Source organism: Chanodichthys erythropterus, chromosome 13 (assembly GCF_024489055.1).
Source record: "Chanodichthys erythropterus isolate Z2021 chromosome 13, ASM2448905v1, whole genome shotgun sequence".
Classification (NCBI taxonomy): domain Eukaryota; kingdom Metazoa; phylum Chordata; class Actinopteri; order Cypriniformes; family Xenocyprididae; genus Chanodichthys; species Chanodichthys erythropterus.
In genome coordinates, this window is record NC_090233.1 from 12,478,598 (window position 1) to 12,497,591 (window position 18,994).

Consider the following 18,994-nt stretch of genomic DNA (forward strand, 5'->3'; position numbering starts at 1 on the left):
AAGAAGCGCAGGGGAAAAACAACAACAAACAAACTCGACCGTTAGGAGTGTGTTTTTATCGGCCAACGCTTTTTAAAACTGCAGTTCTCGGCCCCCAGTGATCGGAGAAATGTTGTAATGTTTATCAATGTGATAAAATGAATTTATTTCGAGAGTGATTTCATCTAAAGAGCGGATCTATGGAGGTCATGCGTGATGCAGAGGCGGAGAGCGCCAAATACAAGCCCGGCGGTCGACTGGACATGAGCCACGGGTTCCTGAGGCACATCAGGAGGAATCAGATCGCCAGGTCTCTCTCACACAACAACAGATAGTAGTAGTAGTAGTAGTTTGTGTGTTTTCTTAGTACGTTATAGTAGCCTGGCTTATCTGGAAACTGTAAATATGAAGTTCGAGAGCTTAAAATCACAAAGGAATATCTCAATGATTCCTTTTGGACTTTGTTTCATAATTTGGATCCAATCCTAATGGGATAAAATAAGAATCTTTTAAGAATTAAACAGTGAAAAACTTGACATTCCTATATACAGTATATGAGTCAATATGTGGACTTACACTTTTTTAGATTTTTTGCCAAAATGTATAACTTTTCTGAACACCCCACAACATTAATGATATATTTGTCTTCCAGAAAAACATATTTTCCCATCTCAGGCATCAAATCCCTATTATTATTGGTCATTATTTGAAACATAAAATGTATGTCATGTTTTTAAACATTATTAAAGGAGACAGTAGACAATAGAGGGACTTGTATATGATCGGAATATACAATGACTCGTATATTAGAGCCCCACTGGATATTATAACATAATAAATACATTGGAGATTACAATATATACTCTGTATCATAACTGTATGTATTATATTGAGATTTTCTCACTACTGGAAATCAAAGTTGTTTCAAAATCCTGAAAGATTTCCATTAAATTCCTTTAGCAGTCCAACAGTATGGCAGCTTGTTTCTGCCACAGAAATAAATAAATGTGACCCTAGACCACAAAACCAGTCATAATGGTAATTTTTTTTTTAAATTGAGATTTATACATCATCTGAAAGCTTTCCATTGATGTATGGTTTGTTAGGATTTGGCCGAGATACAACTATTTGAAAATCTGGAATCAAAATAATCAAAATATTGAGAAAATCACCTTTTAAAGTTGTCCAAATGAAGTCCTTAGCAATGCATATCCATTCACAAAAATAAGTTTTTGATATATTTACAGTAGGAAATTTACCAAATATCTTCATGGAACATGATCTTTACTTAATATCCTAACTTTTTTCTTTGCAATTTCAAGTTTGTACCTCACAATTGGAAACTCGAGATTGAGAGAAATAAACTAAGGTAAAAAGTCAATTACCTTTATTAATTGCGAGTTTATATCTCACAATTCTGAAAAAAAGAAGAAAAAAAAAAGTCAGAATTGTGAGAAATTATGTCAGTATTGTAAGATAAAGTTACTCAAAATTGCCATAATACATGGCATTTTACTTGAAGGAAGAATAATAATAATAATAGTCATATTAGAATATAGATGATGTTTCTAGATCTAGTTAGTATACTTTAAGAAATTACCCAATCGAATGAGTTTTAAGGCTGCTGGTCTTCTGTGCAGTGTCTTAAAAGTTTACGTACCCACATTAAAATTAATATGTAATATATTTTGGTTCTATTTGATCTTTCTACAGGGATGATTATGACAGAGAGGTAAAACAGGCTAAGGAGAAACAGAGGCGTAGACACACCACCACCCCTCGCCGTCCGCGGAGACCCGACCGCCAGGTCTACCACCCACGCCATCAGAGTGAGTTACACAGGCGGAAAGAGTTTCTTTTATTATTTCACAATGGAAAGTGTTTTGTTTTAGGATCCATTGGGGATCGACACAGTGCCAAAAACAATTATCATACAAATGCAAAAAAAAAGTTAATAGGTTTGGTAAATCAAAACAGCAGAACTGTGATTTACCTTCCCAAGAGAGCCTTATATAACCTTCCCTTGGAAGATTATATATATCTTCCAAGGGGTTTTTTTCCCTCCTAGGACTTTTTTCCCAGTGCTAGCACGCTGGGTTTTTCTCCTAGGGGGTTTTTTCCACCCCTGGGAGTCAGCCGACATTGGCTTAATGTAGCACCATCTTGTATATGTTACATATTACCACGCTTGGTTGTACAGCTTATTTTTAACCACCTCCCTTTTTCTGTGCTTCTAATATGTAAAGCTGCTTTGAACAATTACCAATTGTAAAAGCACTATATAAATAAATTTGACTTGACTTGACTTGAAGAGAGCGAACAAACACTGGGCTAAGTGTTGTATTAGTGTTAGCCGTATTACCAAGTCACCAATTTGCTCCAGAATAGCTTAGTATATGGTTATTTTTATTTTATTTTATACATTTAACATCAGTAGCGCTGCCTATTATCGACTATTTGTTGATTAGTCGAGGGAGAATTACTAAACCCTGATAATGAGCATTTAAATTTAGTTGCGATTAATCGTTTGCAAAATAAAAGTCTGTGTTTACATAATATGTATGTGTGTGTTCTGTGTATAATAATTATGTATATATAAATACACACAAATACAGGTATAAAGTTTAGAAATATATGCATGTATTATAAATATATATATATTTATATATATTTTATATTACATATAAACATAAATATTTTATATATAAATATAACATTTTTCTTAAATATATACATGAATGTGTGTGTATTTATATATACATAATTATTATACACAGAACACACACATATATATTACGTAAACACAGACTTTTACTTAGCAAAAAATTAATCGCGATTAATCGTTGCAGCCCTATTTAAAATATAAATGAAGTGCTCAAGCGTGCACATAAATCTTGCCACAGCGACACCGGCAAACATTGCATGAACTTTTCTGAGATAATGTAAACAAAATAAATAGCCTATAATATAAACAAGGAAAATATATTATGTAAGACATAAGTACAAATAGGGCTGGGCGATGTATCGAATGCTTTTGTCACGCGCATTTCTTCAGTAAAGCCGGTTCCCTGATTACCGCTAAATCGCCATCACCTGCTTTCAAATGGAGCGGCATTTAATAGACAGAGCCGTAGTTCACTGATAAGACACGCAATATCACGTTCAATATCGATATGTATCGCCGTCGATATTGAACGCGATATTGCGTGTCTTATCAGTGAACTACGGCTCTGTCTATTAAATGCCGCTTCATTTGAAAGCAGGTGATGGCAATTTAGCGGCAATCAGGGAACCGGCTTTACTGAAGAAATGCGCGTGACAAAAGCATTCGATACATCGCCCAGCCCTAAGTACAAATTATAAACTAATAAATAAATAAATATACAGCAAACTGAAACAGTTATAAGTAACCGGTGCTTTGTTTGCACAAAAAAAAAAACATATTTTACCACATATTTACAAAATATGAATCTCCAGTGCATGTTCATGAGAGCACCACGACGTATGCATGACACAAGAGCAGACGTTGTTTAGTGTATGTGTGTTGGATTGTCATTTTTTTCTACATAAAGTAATAAATTATGTTGTTTTTTATGCAAACAAAGCACTTGCGACGCTTTATAAAATTGAGGTTAAACCACTGGAGTCACATGGAGTACTTTAATAATGTCTTTACTACCTTTCTGGACCTTGAAAGGGTAGTTGAGTAGGCTGTCAATGGAGGGACAGAAACCTCTCAGATTTCATCAAAAAGATCTTCATTTGTGTTCTGAAGATGAACGAAAGTCATATGGGTTTGTAACGACATGAGGGCAAGTAATTAATGACAGAATTTTTGAGTGAACTAAGCCTTTAACTACTGCACCAAGAGTAATCTAAGTAATAGCCAGCTAAATAAGCATTTATAATGACAACAGTAATTGTGAATATTTTGGGCCAGGTTAGCAAGGTAGCTTTTAAATAATTACAATTGACAAAATGCTTTTGACATGTTCAGATATGTTGGAGTTTGATGTTTGGACACCTGTTTTATTTCAGATGGATCTGAAGCAGGTGCGAATGCAGAGGCGGAGGACTGGAATGAGAGCAGCTCTGGCACAGAGCAGGAGAACACTGGCACCGAGTTATTCTGGCTCGATTATCAAGCTGACAACGGCCAAATAACGTCATTCATCGTTCACAAGGTTTGTGTTGAGATTCTAATGCCTCAAAGAGTTTTCAAGCTACTGGAGTAGCTTAAGTGGAGGAATTATCCTCCTTGGTCCTACAGTAATGTTGTGAACAGATATCATAGATGAGGACTTCAAAATTGCAAAAACGTCTAAAAACATGCAGAAAATTGCATACAAAAAAAATGAGAATCATGATTTAAAGCTGTTGCAGTTGTTGGCATCATAATTAATTCAGAGAATGTGGAATAATATGGGTTTAAAACTACAGCAGTGGACTGTTCTGTCTCAGTGTTTTTGGGTCTAGTTTTAAATTCTTCTCTTTAAAGGGTTAGTTCACCCAAAAATGAAATTTCTGTCATTAATTAATTGGAACATGTCGTTGTAAACCTGCAATACCTTTGTCCGTCTTCAGAACACAAATTAAGATATTTCTGATTAAAACCGAGAGGTTTTTTTGGTCTCCAATAGAAAGCGACAAAATTACCACATTCAGGGTCCAGAAAAGTAGTAAAAAACAGTCGTCGTGACTGCAGTGGTTCAACCTTAATGTTGATGTACTTAATGTACAAAACAAAAATAGTGTCCTTATTCAACAATTTCCTCTCTGTCAGTCTTCCACATTTTATAAACATTAAAGGTGCCCTAGAACGTTTTTTTTAAAAAGATGTAATATAAGTCTAAGGTGTCCCCTGAATGTGTCTGTGAAGTTTCAACTCAAAATACCCCATAGATTTTTTTTAATTCATTTTTTTAACTGCCAATTTTGGGGCATCATTATAAATGAGCCGATTCAGGGCTACTGGCCCTTTAATTCTCGTGCTCCACGCCCACGGAGCTCGCGCTTGCCTTGAACAGTGCATAAACAAAGTTTACACAGCTAATATAACCCTCAAGTGGATCTTTACAAAGTGTTCGTCATGTATGAGGCATGCATGTGTCAGATTATGTGAGTATAGTATACTGTTATATTGTTTACATTTGATTCTGCTTGAGTTTGATGGTGCTTCGTGGCTAACGGCTAATGCTACACTGTTGGAGAGATTTATAAAGAATGAAGTTGTGTTTATGCATTATACAGACTGCAAGTGTTTAAAAATGAAAATAGCAACAGCTCTTGTCTCCGTGAATACAGTAATAAACGATGGTAACTTTAACCACATTTAACAGTACATTAGCAACATGCTAACGAAACATTTAGAAAGACAATTTACAAATATCACTAAAAATATCATGATATCATGGATCATGTCAGTCATTATTGCTCCATCTGCCATTTTTCGCTGTTGTCCTTGCTTGCTTACCTAGTCTGATGATTCAGCTGTGCAGATCCAGACGTTACTGGCTGTCCTTGTCTAATGCCTTTCATAATGTTGGGAACATGGGCTGGCATATGCAAATATTGGGGGCGTACATATTAATGATCCCGACTGTTACGTAACAGTCGGTGTTATGTTGAGATTCGCCTGTTCTTCGGAGGTCTTTTAAACAAATGAGATTTATATAAGAAGGAGGAAACAATGGAGTTTGAGACTCACTGTATGTCATTTCCATGTACTGAATTCTTGTTATTTGACTATGCCAAGATAAATTCAATTTTTCATTCGAGGGCACCTTTAACATCAAAAGCACTATATAAATTTGACTTGTCTTAAAGTCTTTTATTGTTGGTTAGTTGTCATCCTAATGTGTTAAGATTAAATTTTTGTATTTTTTTTCCAACCAGGAGGACAAGCCAGAAGTTATTGTGGAAAGAGTGGCGGAGAAGAACGTTCTGGACTCAGCCATGAGGGCGGCGCTGTTGGCACGTGTGGGACAAGAAATGGACAAGAGGTGTGACAAATGCTGAGAGGAAGAGAGAAGCATTTTTAAATAAGAGTGGAGATTAAAGCGCAATGCGCAGAGACACTATTGAGCCAGAATTGAGACTGAACTGCGTTTCTGTATGACGGCACCAAGCATGCAGCATTCATAAATATCATGGAGATGCCATGTAGCCTAAAATGTGAAGGTGTAGCTCATGAGCGGACTCTGATCTAAAATGGTATGTATTTCAGTAATACACAGAAAGTAGGACCTGAATTGTTCTTTCAACTGGAAGCTGAAGTCCTTGTGTCACTCTTCACGTCACACTCAGACCAGACATTCGACAAATGTCAAGCGCTCTGGATCTTGAAGTGTTGTGCAGCTTGACCGTGGCTCTTTTTACACCCGAGGTGACTTTCGTGCACTTGTTTTTATAACCACAAAATCTACATTGCCTCACTAGGTCCAGTTAGTCTGTATTGCATCTTTCAGATAAGAATGTTTTATATATGGTTTAGGCTGAATCCACACAGAAATCAGGTCAAAAACACTTCCAGTCTGTTTAGTGTAGGAGAAGGTTTGAAGGAGTCAACTGTGACGTAGTCCATGTAGATGCTACTGGAAATAGCTGACAAAGTTTGATGAATGCTAATGAGGTCCTCATTGCTCTGATATTTATATCCATGCATTTGGATATCTGCCTTTTCCTTTTATTTTCTTATGTATTTATATTGATATATTGATATAAATATCATCTTTTCCTTTGTTGGTGCTCATGATGTCCTGAAAACTTTTTTTTTTTTTTCATCTCTTCATTCATTGTACAGGTAGATTTTTATTTTTGTAATTGTATTCCAACTGTGTACAATTGTGTTAATGTATCATATGGACAGATGATGGCAGTGTGCACTCTGTTTACATCATGTGCAAAAATACATGTTTCTTTATCTGTTCCTGCAGTTTCATTCATTCAGCTTGTCACTGAAGACTTTGTGCATGGTAACACCACAGGAAAGCACTTTAAATATATATACATTACATATGTAGCAATGTAGTGTTAAGTTCAAAGGTGTCAAGAACATGATGGAGTGGCAGCCCTGATTAGCCTGTAGGCTGCTTATAGCCTGTACTAACTTGGATTTCATTTGCAGTGTGATCTCAGGTATGTACATTTTGGCAATTTGACAAAAACATTTTGTGTTTACTGCACCAAGCAGCAAATGCACCGATTCTCAGTCATTATTTTATATGGTTCGAAATCTGATTTTGAGCTTTGAATTTGACAGTAATGCATTTGACTACTTCTAATGTTACAAAACACAAGTACTTAATCCGAGTTTGTGCTCAATGCACAGGTTACATAAGAGTATCCCGAGGGAGGGGCCATTTCCACAGGCTTTAGAGGCCCTTCAGGGGAGTGAGGGTATGGCACTGAATCAAACCCCCCTCGATATAGTTTGTGTGCTCGCCTCTCGTGTGAGAGAAGACAAATGTTCACATTCCCATGCATCCATGCTCCGCCCACAGACCTCACCCATCACACTGCATCCTGATTGGATGCTCAGGGACCAAAGACATTGGGAAGTCTAGCACACACACCCCTGCACGTGTCTCCATATGCTGCAATTTACAGTATTTTATTTGTAAAAGTTATGGTTCTCATTCCTTTACCGTATTTTATACCATAAGTACACATTTTTTGCAATGCAAGCATTGCATAAAAAGTAATTTTTGTTTTTATTTTAAAATTAATTCTATACAAAACTCTAGAAAAATATTTTTAAAGTATTTATAATAGTGATAAATGCATATTCTACACTGGACGTGAGCCAAAAGACAATAGAACCCATTATAATGAGCCATGCTGTCTACACTGGATGTGGCGTGACAAATCTCTAACTGAAGCACCTTTTTATTTCTGACGTAAAAGGTTAGTTCACCCAAAAATGAAATTTCTGTCATTAATTACTCACCCTCATGTCACACCCGTAAGACCTTCGTTCATCTTCAGAACACAAATTAAGATATTTTTAATGAAATCTAAGAGGTTATCTCCCATAGAAAGCAACGAAATTACCACATTCATGGTCCAGAGAAGTGTGGGTTTGGAACAATATTGAGCAGCTTCTGGCGAGATTTAAATTCCCGAATAACCTTTCACAGGTGAGAATGTGTTGGTTTGTGTTTTTATATCTATTTTTAAACTATGGTAAAGTTTAAATGTGTTAGCTAATGTCTTTGTCTTGTTGTATTGTGCCAGTTTAACACAATATTGCTTAAGACTATCGCAGATATAGCTAATCAGACATGCATCTAATTATTTGGATGCATGTAAATTCGTTTATGTGTTCCATCACTGTTCCTCTTTCGTTTTGTCCTGTGGCTCTCTCTCTCTGATAACAGTGTGGATGATGCAATAATGGCCCGTATGTGAAACTTCCATATGGAGCTGATGATTGTGAAGGTATTTTCATTCACAAAGTTCAAAGTTATTACTGGAATAAGTGATAACATAGCACAAAATGATGCACAGAGGAACTGGTTTCCCATGTTCAGTTGTATTGGACCATTTCATCACTGGGCATGTGGTAGGCCTTACATGTGATGTAACACTTTATGATCTAACCTTTAATTTAGTTGACACTTATTTTTAGTAAAAGCTGCTTCACATCAGTCAGCACACATCAGTATTGTACATGCCATTCATTTGATGCAAGATAAAAATACAAGCAAATGATCCTATACACATTGAGGGTGTGTTCCCTTGGCAAACGAGCATGTTCAGTGAGTGATATTTGAATTTGGAAAGTAAGCAAACTAGACGTAACTTGAGTGCACATGCTATTTATGTTGCTTGGTACAGTGTAACTGTGTTATTGGAAAGCAAATATGAATATGATGCTCTGGTAGCTGTTTCATTAGTGCAATTGGTGGAACTGTTGATTCACCATTGAGCACTTAAAGCAAATACCAAATCATCTAGTAGGAAGATATTTAAACGTATTAAAAACTGCTATTAAATGCTATTAAAGTACATTTGAAAAAAAAACACAGCTCTTAAAAGGTATGTATAAAAACCTATATTATGCATAGCTGTATACTGAAAAGAGATAATAGAAATACTGTATCTACTGCAATCTGTATCATACAGCTGGACCAGTGACAGATGATACTCAATGTGCTAAGACAGCACAGATCAGCTGACTGTTCCTACTTAAAGATGAACTCTGTTAATTTACGACCACTCAGTTTAAACCACAGAGAGATTGATGGCTAGTTGTGAATTACAAGGGGATTTGGGGGTTGAAACCAAAACAAAAAGTTGAGTGGAAGCAAAGACTGTATGTTGGGAGAAAGACTCTATGAATGGGAGAAACTGCAATGCGCAATATGGTGACTCCCAAAAAAGAAGTCCCATCTTCTTAATAAATAAGCCAAGTGCTGTTTAAAAGTTCTCATAGAAACAGTTAAGCCCCCAATATACTTAAAAAGAAATTGAACAACGAATGGGTGTGACGCAATTTTGAATAAAATCTGTCCAAAACCGAAGCTGTACACAAGGGAAGAATGTAGCAGATCTTGCCCTCCATTGACTACCATAGTAGGATAAAACAGATCTGCTTGGTTGTAAACATTCTTCCAAATATCTTCCTTTGTGTACAGCAGAACAAAGAAATGCACACAGGTTTGGAACGACTGGAAGGTGAGTATATGATGACAGAATTTTCATTTTTGGGTGAACTATCCCTTTAAAGTAGCCTAATTCCGTGGGAAAACCGCAGACTTAACAACACATGGTTAGAATAGTTTGCGGGAACAGAATTATAAACACACTGAGGCTGTGAAAGCGACCAGTGAGCAGTTGAGTTCATGTGTTTAGTGTGGTCGTTTAATGTCCCCAGTAACCTCTGGAGTCCCATTTAGACACTTGACAGACACTTTTTTCAAGATAAGGGCATTACTGATGTATTTCATGTCAGATTAAAATGCGAATAAATAAAGTTCTTGTCTAAACTACAGACTTTATTTCAGGCGTTTAACCATGTCAAAAATCATGTCAGCTCACAGTTTCTTGTAAAACTACATATTTGAGTTTGAATACTGATATATCGCAGTACAATCGTTCACTTACGGCCATCTTAAAGGGGACATATCATGAAAATCAGACCTTTTCTGTGTTTAAGTGCTATAATCGGGTCCCCGGTGCATCTACCAAACCAGAAAACGTGAAAAAGGACAACCCAATAACTAGGCTGAACACCAACACTGACAATCCTCATTTTGGCTTTGTGAGATTCTCCAGCTTTGTTGTTGTTGAGCTGTTAAAGCTCCGCCCTCTTCTTGAAAGTGGCAGCTCATTTGCATTTAAAGGGACACACACAAAAACGGTGTGTTTTTGCTCACACCCAAATAGGGGCAAATTTGACAAGCTACAATAAATGATCTGTGGGGGATTTTGAGCTGAAACTTCACAGACACATTCTGGAGACACCAGAGACTTAGGAGCCGTTTACACAACACCGTTTTCAACTAAAAACGGAAAACGTTTTATGTGGTTTGGCCGTTCATTTACACGACAACGTTATGGTGGTCTGAATACACAAACTTTTGAAAACGGGTTTCACAGTGCTAGTTTTTGAAAAGGTCTCTGTGTAAACAACAAAAACGTGAATCTGAAAATTATGACGTCATGCACATGCGCATTACACTAGTGTTATATTTTCACGGATTCGTATGAATGGGCATCGTTTTGACAGTGGTGTCGTCTGTACGTGGAAAACTCAAAGGAAAAACTTCTGTGTTTTAAGCATATCGTTGTCGTGTAAACGTACCCTAATATTACATCTTGTGAAAATTTGTCAATAAAGTGCATACTTTTTTAATTATATAAATATAATTCAAACCTCATTTCTGAGGCCAACAAGATCATGACCAGTTATATATATTTTTATATACAGAGAGAAAAAGACACAATGACATCATAATAGAAAACATTTTATTGTTATAAATAAATTAAAACTGGAGGAAGGTATAGAGAGAGAGAGAGACAGAGAGAGAGTGCATGTAAACAAGGCTAGTTTCTCTGTACAACACCAGCCAAAATTGCCATTCCCTCTGTTTAAGAAAAGACGAGACTGTGAAAGAAGAAATACAGTAAGCATCCATCAGTGCATTAGAGTATTGTCCAAAATAAATGGCACTGCATACCCAGGCACTGCGACAACCACTTTCCTTGTGGCTGGTCCCTAAAGTTTTTCTGTATGACACTTGGGAACCACAAAGCACTAGGGAAGAGAAGTTACTTGACAACAAAGTACAGAAAAACAGCTGACCTCCAGATCACAATATGACAGCACAAATAAATAATACTCATTGTTTAAAAGAATTAAAAAAATAGTTGGGAATGCTTATAATACAGTAGTGAAGGGCTGCATAAAATCAAAAGCCATAGTTAATACTGGCCAACAAGTTTACAGTTCTTACAGTGAAAATTAATGTGTTAATCACTTCCTTTATCCTAATGCTGATGAACAAGTGAAATGGGTGATGCAATATGGTGGGGAAATGAAAGAAAAAGAAAAAAAAAAGAAAAAACTTAAATAAGATGGACCAGCAGAACTTGTACCAGAATAAGACTTCTCCCCATAAGCCATGTGGGCTTCTCTGTAGAATACACCAACAGGCCTAAAGAGGAAAAACCTTAACAAAAGGTTTAGTAGTACAGCTTTTTGGGCAGTTCCCAAGAGAAAGAGTCACGGCCAAAGTGGCCGTAAGCAGCAGTCTTCTGATATATTGGCTTCTTCAGCTCCAGCTCCCTAGAACACATTGGCCATGGATTATTGACTCATCAAAATAAAACTGTACAATTAAAAGGATATCATGGAGCCAATACTGCACGGTTGATTATCATGTAGCCAATTATCATGTAGTTAATAGTGCGCGGTTGAACACCCAGCCAGCCAGAGAAGAGATGAAGCGGTCACTTACCGTTACACTCATTATTCACCCTGAAGAAGGAAACCGCAGCATGAAATAGAAAGCAAGTCTAATAGCAAACACTAGCTAACCACTCGAACGTTAACACTTTAGGGTAGAATGAAACACGATGGCTCTGTTCCACACCAAGCGCTTTACAGAGTAGAACCTAATTTTAAACGTTCTTCATGCTCACTAATGTGTCACATAAGAAGAGATGTAAATAAAGTGCACAAGAGTCAATAGAGTGCAACAGTCGCATTCCGGAAGTAAAAACTCCATTCATTTGCTCCATAGAGGAACCGATTTTTAATAATGACTTGTAAACCGTTAAAGATAGACCTACTGTGAGCTCTGAAGTTTTTATTGGATGGTATATGCTTTTGTTAAAGCCATCTGTTTGCATTATTTTTTAAAATAATCATGTTTAACAGTGAAATTTGTGGTGGAAAAACTACATTACCCATGATGCTCTATGGAAATGTCACCAATCAGAAAGTCGCAGTGATCAAATCACCCCAAAAGAGCTTGGCAGGGAACATCGAGTTCCATGAAGCACTGCAAATTACGTAATCGAGTTTGCTTCGCTATGCTCTCAAAATACTTGTGTGTGAGTGTTTTATATATTATATAAAACTTGCAAATGTGCAAATGACTTTTTAATGAATGAATTTATTACAATTTTGAATTCATTATTTTTTTGAAGTCATACAATCTGTCTGATGGAATCAGGGGATACAAAGACCCAAAAAGAAAGTGAAGCACAGATGGAAGCAAGAGAAAAAGGAATGATTCATACCCAAACCTGTTAAGCTGAAAGATGAATATAAAAGCGAGCGAGAAGAGTGTGTAAAGACAGCAGGTATTACCTCACAATGACTCCTGGACGAAGATCAAAGTTCTTCTTGACAATTTTGAGCAGCTCCTGCTCAGTCTTTTGGGATGTGCCATAGTGGAAGATGGAAATGGAAAGAGGATGGGCCACTCCAATGGCATAAGAAACCTGTCTCATGGAGAAGGAAAACTAACTTTATCAACTTCAAAGAAATATACTTGCTCAGCAGAACACAAAATATTTGGCCAACTGACCTGCACAAGAACACGCCTGCACAGTTTGGCCTTTACTAGAGATTTGGCCACCCAGCGGGCAGCGTACGCAGCTGAGCGGTCCACTTTAGTGTAGTCCTTTCCAGAGAAAGCTCCTCCACCGTGGGCTCCCCAGCCCCCATAGGTATCGACAATGATCTTACGACCGGTCAGGCCGGCATCACCCTAAGTCAGTAGTGTTCAAGTTACCGTGTGCATTCAAGTATTACAACTTTTAGTGAAGATTTACAACCAAAACTGGTCACTACCTGAGGGCCTCCAATGACAAAGCGACCACTGGGCTGCAAGTGGTAGATGGTATCGTCGTCCAGATAAACAGAGGGGACCACAACTTTGATGACTTTATCTTTGAGCGCATCACGCATCTCATCAAGGCAGATGTCTTCGTCATGCTGCACAGAGACTACAATAGTGTGGACGCGCACCGGCAGCATGGCACCACGATCTTGTCTGTACTGCACTGTAACCTGTTTGTAAAGCACAGAGTCATGTTGCACTGTCAGGAAACACTCTACACAAGCACTTCTAGCTGTGAAAGAACACACACATTTTTGTGCTCTGAAATGCAATACCATGCCAGCATAAACCAGCTTGGAGTCCAACATGGAACTCATGCTGGATTTTTTTAGCAGGCTAGAGTGCAATAGTTGGGTTCTGGAAGCAAAAATCTTTTTGGAAAAAAATTATTTTTAATGATAAACCCGTTACAGACAGACCTACTTTGAGTTACGAGGTTGTTAATAGATAGTATATGCTTTTGTTGAAGCCATCTGTTTGCATTATATAAAATTCTTTTTTTTATCAATAATCATGTTTAACATCTGAATTTGATGAAAAATTACTACCCATGATGCTGTGTATATTATATTATATATATATATATATATATATATATGAAGAGTTTGGTTCCAAAACGCAATAACTCCATTTTGATTAATTTGAGTAAAAATGGGTTTTCTTTACCAAGAAAGTGGCAAGATGAAAACCACTATTTTCTGTTTCAAACTTTCACATAGCATCTTTTGGTTATAAAAACATTAAAAATTCAAATCTACATTTTGATTTAAAAAAATTTATTATAAAAACGTATTATTTTTTTCCCAAAATGCAATAAATCCATGACATTTTTTTTTTCCAAAATGCAATTAATCCATCAATATAAAAGTTATTTTTCAAATTGATACACAACAAAGCAAGTTAATTCACATATATGACAGAGTCTAAACTTTTCTAAACTTTTTTAAATAGTTATTTTATATACAGGCATTTTACTAAAAATACATTCAGCCGTTGCTCCCAAAATGAATTCAACGGATCATCTTGTTAATGTTATAAATTATTTGTCATCACCGATTAACAAGTATCTGGCGCCACCGCACGGTTAAATAAACACATTTGCCGAGTACATTGGTATTAAAACGGCTTTTTAAAAAAGCCTTCAAGGTTTACAGTGGGTGGAATGGTGCGCTGTGATTGGTTGAGCGGATATATCACGTTCTGCAGAAAAAGGAGACTGGCGTTTGTCACGTTTTGGAAAGAAAGGGAGAAAACATGACAGAATAACATGACGGATATCACATTTTGAGCAAAACTGATAAATGACTTTTCAATACCGACCAGATACAATACTGATTTTGGCGTTGGCGTTTTTTTTTAAATGGCGTTTATCGCGTTTTGGAACCAAACTCTTCATATATACAGTCAATAGAGTGCAACAGTTGCATTCCAGATATATCAAATATATGGTCCAGGGTCATGTATATATGATATAATTAAGTACTTTAAATTAGTTGTTTTATATTTCTCTATTTACAATTTGATTATGTAGTTCAGTTGATTATGCTTCATGGGATTGTAGTTCTTTCCCTCACTAAAGCCGTGAAAGGGTTAGTTCACCCAAAAATAAAAATTCTGTCATTAATTATTCATCTTCATGTCGTTCCACACCCGTAAGACTTTTGTTCATCTTCTGAACACAAATGAAGATCTTTTTGATGAAATCTGATAACTTTCTGTCCCTCCATTGACAGCAATGCAACTGACACTTTCAAGCCCCAGAAAGGTAGTAAAGACATCATTAAAGTAATCCAACGCTCGTTGGAGATAAATATTTTGTAAATAAAGTGGTAAACTATGTTTTTTTGCGCAAACATAGCACACTACTACCTACAGAAAGTTCTCGGATTTCATCAAAAATATCTTAATTTGTGTTCTGAAGATGAACGAAAGTCTTACAGGTGTGGAACGACATGAGGGAGAGTATTAAATGCCAGAATTTTCATTTTTGGGTGAAATAACCCTTTATGTACACAGTTTGTACCTTTGTTTTTGTTTTTTGTCTGATTTTCAAATACTTTTTTTGCTTCAAATCAAAGGTTTAGAATGTTATGATTCACCTCAAAGCTGGTTAGTTTGGCTCATGGCTTATATAATAATTTAAACAAAACAATGGATGGACACTAATGCACAGTATTCAACAGACCTGAGTCTTGGAGTCTGGGCGGAGCCAGGGCAGGGTGCCGTTTCGCCGCAGTTCAGCCATCTTGGCGTTAAGTTTGTGGGCGAGCACAATAGTGAGTGGCATACATTCCTCTGTCTCATCAGTGGCATAACCGAACATGAGACCCTGAAAGAGTAAGAATATTAATATTGAAATGTCATTAAAAGAGTTTCATTCACGGTTTTTAGGCTGCACTGAATTACCTGGTCGCCAGCCCCAACATCCTCTTCATTGCGGTCTAAATGAACACCCTGGGCGATGTCTGGAGACTGCTGCTCCAGAGCCACCAGGACATTACAGGTCTTGTAATCAAAGCCTACGGGTTCAGGAGAGAGAATATGGAACTGTTTCAGTTCATTTTTTATTTGTTTGTAACCTTTCAGAAGTGCACTACCATTCAAAAGTTTGGGATCAGTAAAGATTAATGATTTCATTCACTCAGGTTTTTGAATGGTAGTGTAAACACTTCAGTATCTATAATAAAATATATAATCAAACCCACCCTTGGACGAGTCGTCATAGCCAATGTGTTTAATGGTGTCACGGACCACCTTTTGATAGTCCACAACAGCACGAGACGTCACCTCTCCCGCCAGCAAAATCATTCCAGTCTTGGCTACAGTTTCTAAAAAAAGAAAAAAGGCCATGAAACATTCATAAAGTCAGAAAAACACATGCAAAACTCAAGCAAGTTCTGAAAATCAACATACCACAAGCAACTTTTGCATCAGGGTCTTGCTTCAGGTGAGCATCCAACACAGCGTCACTAATCTGGTCACATATCTTATCTGTACAATACAATAACAATCATTAGCATTCTATATATTTGTCAAAATCAACACCACATTTTGCTTGTTTTCAATCAGCTGTACGCTAAAGCTTATCAGTTTTCCTATAGACGTTATTCTTGTGTACATGCATTTGAAATTATATTAGTTTCTGTAAAATCACCTCTGTGTGACATGTATGATAGATGCAGCAGAAGTTCTTTAACATTTCTTTATACACGCTTAAGAAACAGGAAAAAAAACTTCTGCAACTTCCTGGCTCATTTCAATCGGTTTTGGAATTTTGTAAAATGCTTATTTTAATTTAAATAATACAACAGAATATATACAGTAGTCAACATTTGAAGTTCATCAAAGTTGTCCTAAAACCTTCTTCTTAGGACAACTTTGAACCTTTTTGATCCTTCAAATGTTGACTACTGTATATATGAATTGTGCTTTAGTGGTTTTTGTTGCTGTGTAGAGTTTAACACCTCTGTTAGTGACATTGACAAGAATATCTCTTATCACAAGCACAATAAAAGCAAACTATGTATAGTTTTTAAGTTATTAAAAATGGGTTACACTTTACTTTAAGGTGACTTAGTTACATTGTACTTACTCAAATAAGTACTGAGTAATATTAATTACATAAAATTACAGTTAGGGTTTGGTTTAGGGTTAGTTACTTGTAATTATGCATAATTTACTGTTATTACTATAGTTAATACATAAAGCAACCTGTAACATCACCTTCAAATAAAGTGTTACCTAAAAATGACTTTATGGTTCACATTTGAAGATTAAATTAGGGCTTTTCAGTGTCTGTTATGCAACTTTACAATTTTATTTATTTTTGCAAATCTGTTAATTAGTTTAGATCAAATAATATTACACATATTCTTAAATTCAAAAGGTCTTGTCTGTTTTAGATATAGGCTAAATGTAAATAAATGTTCAATCACAACTGAAACTAAAAGGAATAAAACTAAATCTGTAACGAACAAAACCACAGCTGAAGACAAACTAAACCTAAATTTAAAGTATATGAAAATCTTAAAAGTATAATAACTTTAACCATATGGATAAAACGCAGAATGGGCGGAGTCTGCGCTGAGACCGCATGTATGAGCCCACGTGTCTACGCTGGGCGCGAGGCTGTGTCTCAAAACCTAGTGTGCTGCCTACATAGACAACATGTTTGAGCATCAGAGGTGGCTTCAGTGTCAGCAGAGATGTGTGTGTGTGTGTGTGTGTGTGTGTGTGTGTGTGTGTGTGTGTGTGTGTGTGTGTGTGTGTGTGAGTGAATGTGTGAAAGTGCTGTCTAGGAAGGCAGCTCACTAGTTTTTGAGACACAGCCATAGAAACAAAGTACAATCGCGTTTCCAAGTCTCATTTAATCTGAGCATTGAATTATATTTATTTAAATGTTTGCAAACTTAAGCAAATACAGTTACTTTAGGAAAAATATAGTTAGAAAAAAATTTTTTAAATAATAAGGAAAATAGGAGAGTGAACATGCAGAACAGGTGCTGTTATGTAATAGCGGAGTCGGTACTGTAACGTTACCCAAAGTTTAGTTTGTATATTTTACCTGGATGCCCTTCTCCGACGGACTCCGATGTAAACAAGAAGCAGTCTTCCTCAATAAGAGAGTTGTGGAACCCGTTAATTTCTCCGTTCATCATTTTTAGATTTTCTTTTGTAGTACTTCACTCACTCGTTTGAAAAAGGCAGGAAATCTGTCACCCCTCCGCGGAACGCGAGGGTATTTATGGAACGGCCCGCCTCACGTCATCAGGGGCCCGCGCTCTCTCGGCCTCTCAGGTGACTGGACGAAACCATGTTGCGCGGAGGGGGGTGTGGCACAGAAATCTGTGGGGCAGTATGGTAATGTGTCAAGAATGATGTAAACTCGCACGGGATTGCACCTTCAGCGAAGTCCATGAACACACACACACTCTTGCGCAATGTAATAACACACATATGAAAACGTAAGTGTAAGTGTTTACACAGAAACACACACAAAATAATAGAACACTAACAAAAAACCGTGTTAAAACGTTATTTTCTTGACGTAGCCATACTTTGAAGTACCTTTAAGTAAATAAATATCATGAATATTAAAACTTGCCTATGTGAACTCACTCACAATTATTAGCAATGAAGACTTAAAGGATTAGTTCACTTTCAAATTAAAATTTCCTGATAATTTACCCACCCCCATGTCATCCAAGATGTTCATTCTTTGTTTCATCTTTCTTTCTTCAGTGGAAAAGAAATTAAAGTTTTTGATGAAAACATTCCAGGATTTTTCTCCTTATAGTGGACTGCATTGGAGCTCAAATTGTTTAAGGTCAAAATTACAGTTTCATTGCAACTTCAAAGGGCTTTAAATGATACCAGACGAGGAATGAGGGTCATATCTAAAGAAACCATCACTCATTTTCTAAAAAAAAAATAAAATTTTATACATTTTAACCATAAATGCTCATCTTGAACTAACTCTCTTCTTCTTCTCTATTAGAATTCCAGCAGTGTAGACGCTGCTAAGTGTATTACTGCCCTCAACAGCTTAAAGTTTGAACTAAATTGTCATATTCAATATGCTAGTGCAAGTATATAACAATTAGTTCAAACTTTGACCTGTGGAGGGCAGTAATGGACATAGCAGCGTCTACACTGCCGGA

The 18,994-nt window shown here is 36.6% G+C and overlaps 2 protein-coding genes across 3 annotated transcripts; one reads left to right on the forward strand and one right to left on the reverse strand.

Annotated features, from left to right (window-relative positions):
• The first annotated feature begins 27 nt into the window (after window positions 1–27).
• On the forward strand, window positions 28–6,858 carry c13h2orf68 (chromosome 13 C2orf68 homolog). The gene is made up of 4 exons (XM_067407660.1): window positions 28–289; window positions 1,693–1,808; window positions 4,018–4,163; window positions 5,875–6,858. The coding sequence occupies exons 1-4, from the start codon at window positions 180–182 to the stop codon at window positions 5,995–5,997; spliced, it is 495 nt and encodes a 164-aa protein (XP_067263761.1). The 5' UTR covers window positions 28–179; the 3' UTR covers window positions 5,998–6,858.
• A 4,078-nt stretch (window positions 6,859–10,936) lies between these two features.
• mat2ab (methionine adenosyltransferase 2Ab) lies at window positions 10,937–18,057 on the reverse strand. Of its 2 annotated transcripts, XR_010896932.1 has the most exons (10): window positions 17,899–18,057; window positions 16,248–16,325; window positions 16,040–16,162; window positions 15,741–15,853; window positions 15,520–15,663; window positions 13,286–13,504; window positions 13,020–13,202; window positions 12,800–12,933; window positions 11,163–11,770; window positions 10,937–11,089 (listed from the first exon to the last, which is right to left on the reverse strand). XR_010896932.1 is itself a non-coding variant. In XM_067407227.1 (9 exons), exons 1-9 carry the CDS (start codon window positions 17,990–17,992, stop codon window positions 11,668–11,670), a joined length of 1,191 nt encoding a protein of 396 aa, XP_067263328.1. In that variant the 5' UTR covers window positions 17,993–18,057; the 3' UTR covers window positions 10,937–11,667. The 2 variants fall into 2 exon arrangements, 1 of the variants encoding a protein (XP_067263328.1); XM_067407227.1 differs by having other exon boundaries at window positions 10,937–11,770.
• Window positions 18,058–18,994: the final 937 nt, after the last annotated feature.

Bases quoted from the DNA above. Each gene is read 5' to 3' on its own strand.
- mat2ab (XM_067407227.1), bottom strand. From the start codon at position 17,992: ATGATGAACGGAGAAATTAACGGGTTCCACAACTCTCTTATTGAGGAA. The intron at 15,854-16,039 runs GTGGGTTTGATT...CTGAACCCGTAG, and splicing joins CTATGACGACTCGTCCAAGG to GCTTTGATTACAAGACCTGT. The intron at 13,203-13,285 runs GTAGTGACCAGT...CTACTGACTTAG, and splicing joins TTGTCATTGGAGGCCCTCAG to GGTGATGCCGGCCTGACCGG.
- c13h2orf68 (XM_067407660.1), top strand. From the start codon at position 180: ATGGAGGTCATGCGTGATGCAGAGGCGGAGAGCGCCAAATACAAGCCC. The intron at 290-1,692 runs GTCTCTCTCACA...ATCTTTCTACAG, and splicing joins AGGAGGAATCAGATCGCCAG to GGATGATTATGACAGAGAGG. The intron at 1,809-4,017 runs GTGAGTTACACA...GTTTTATTTCAG, and splicing joins CTACCACCCACGCCATCAGA to ATGGATCTGAAGCAGGTGCG.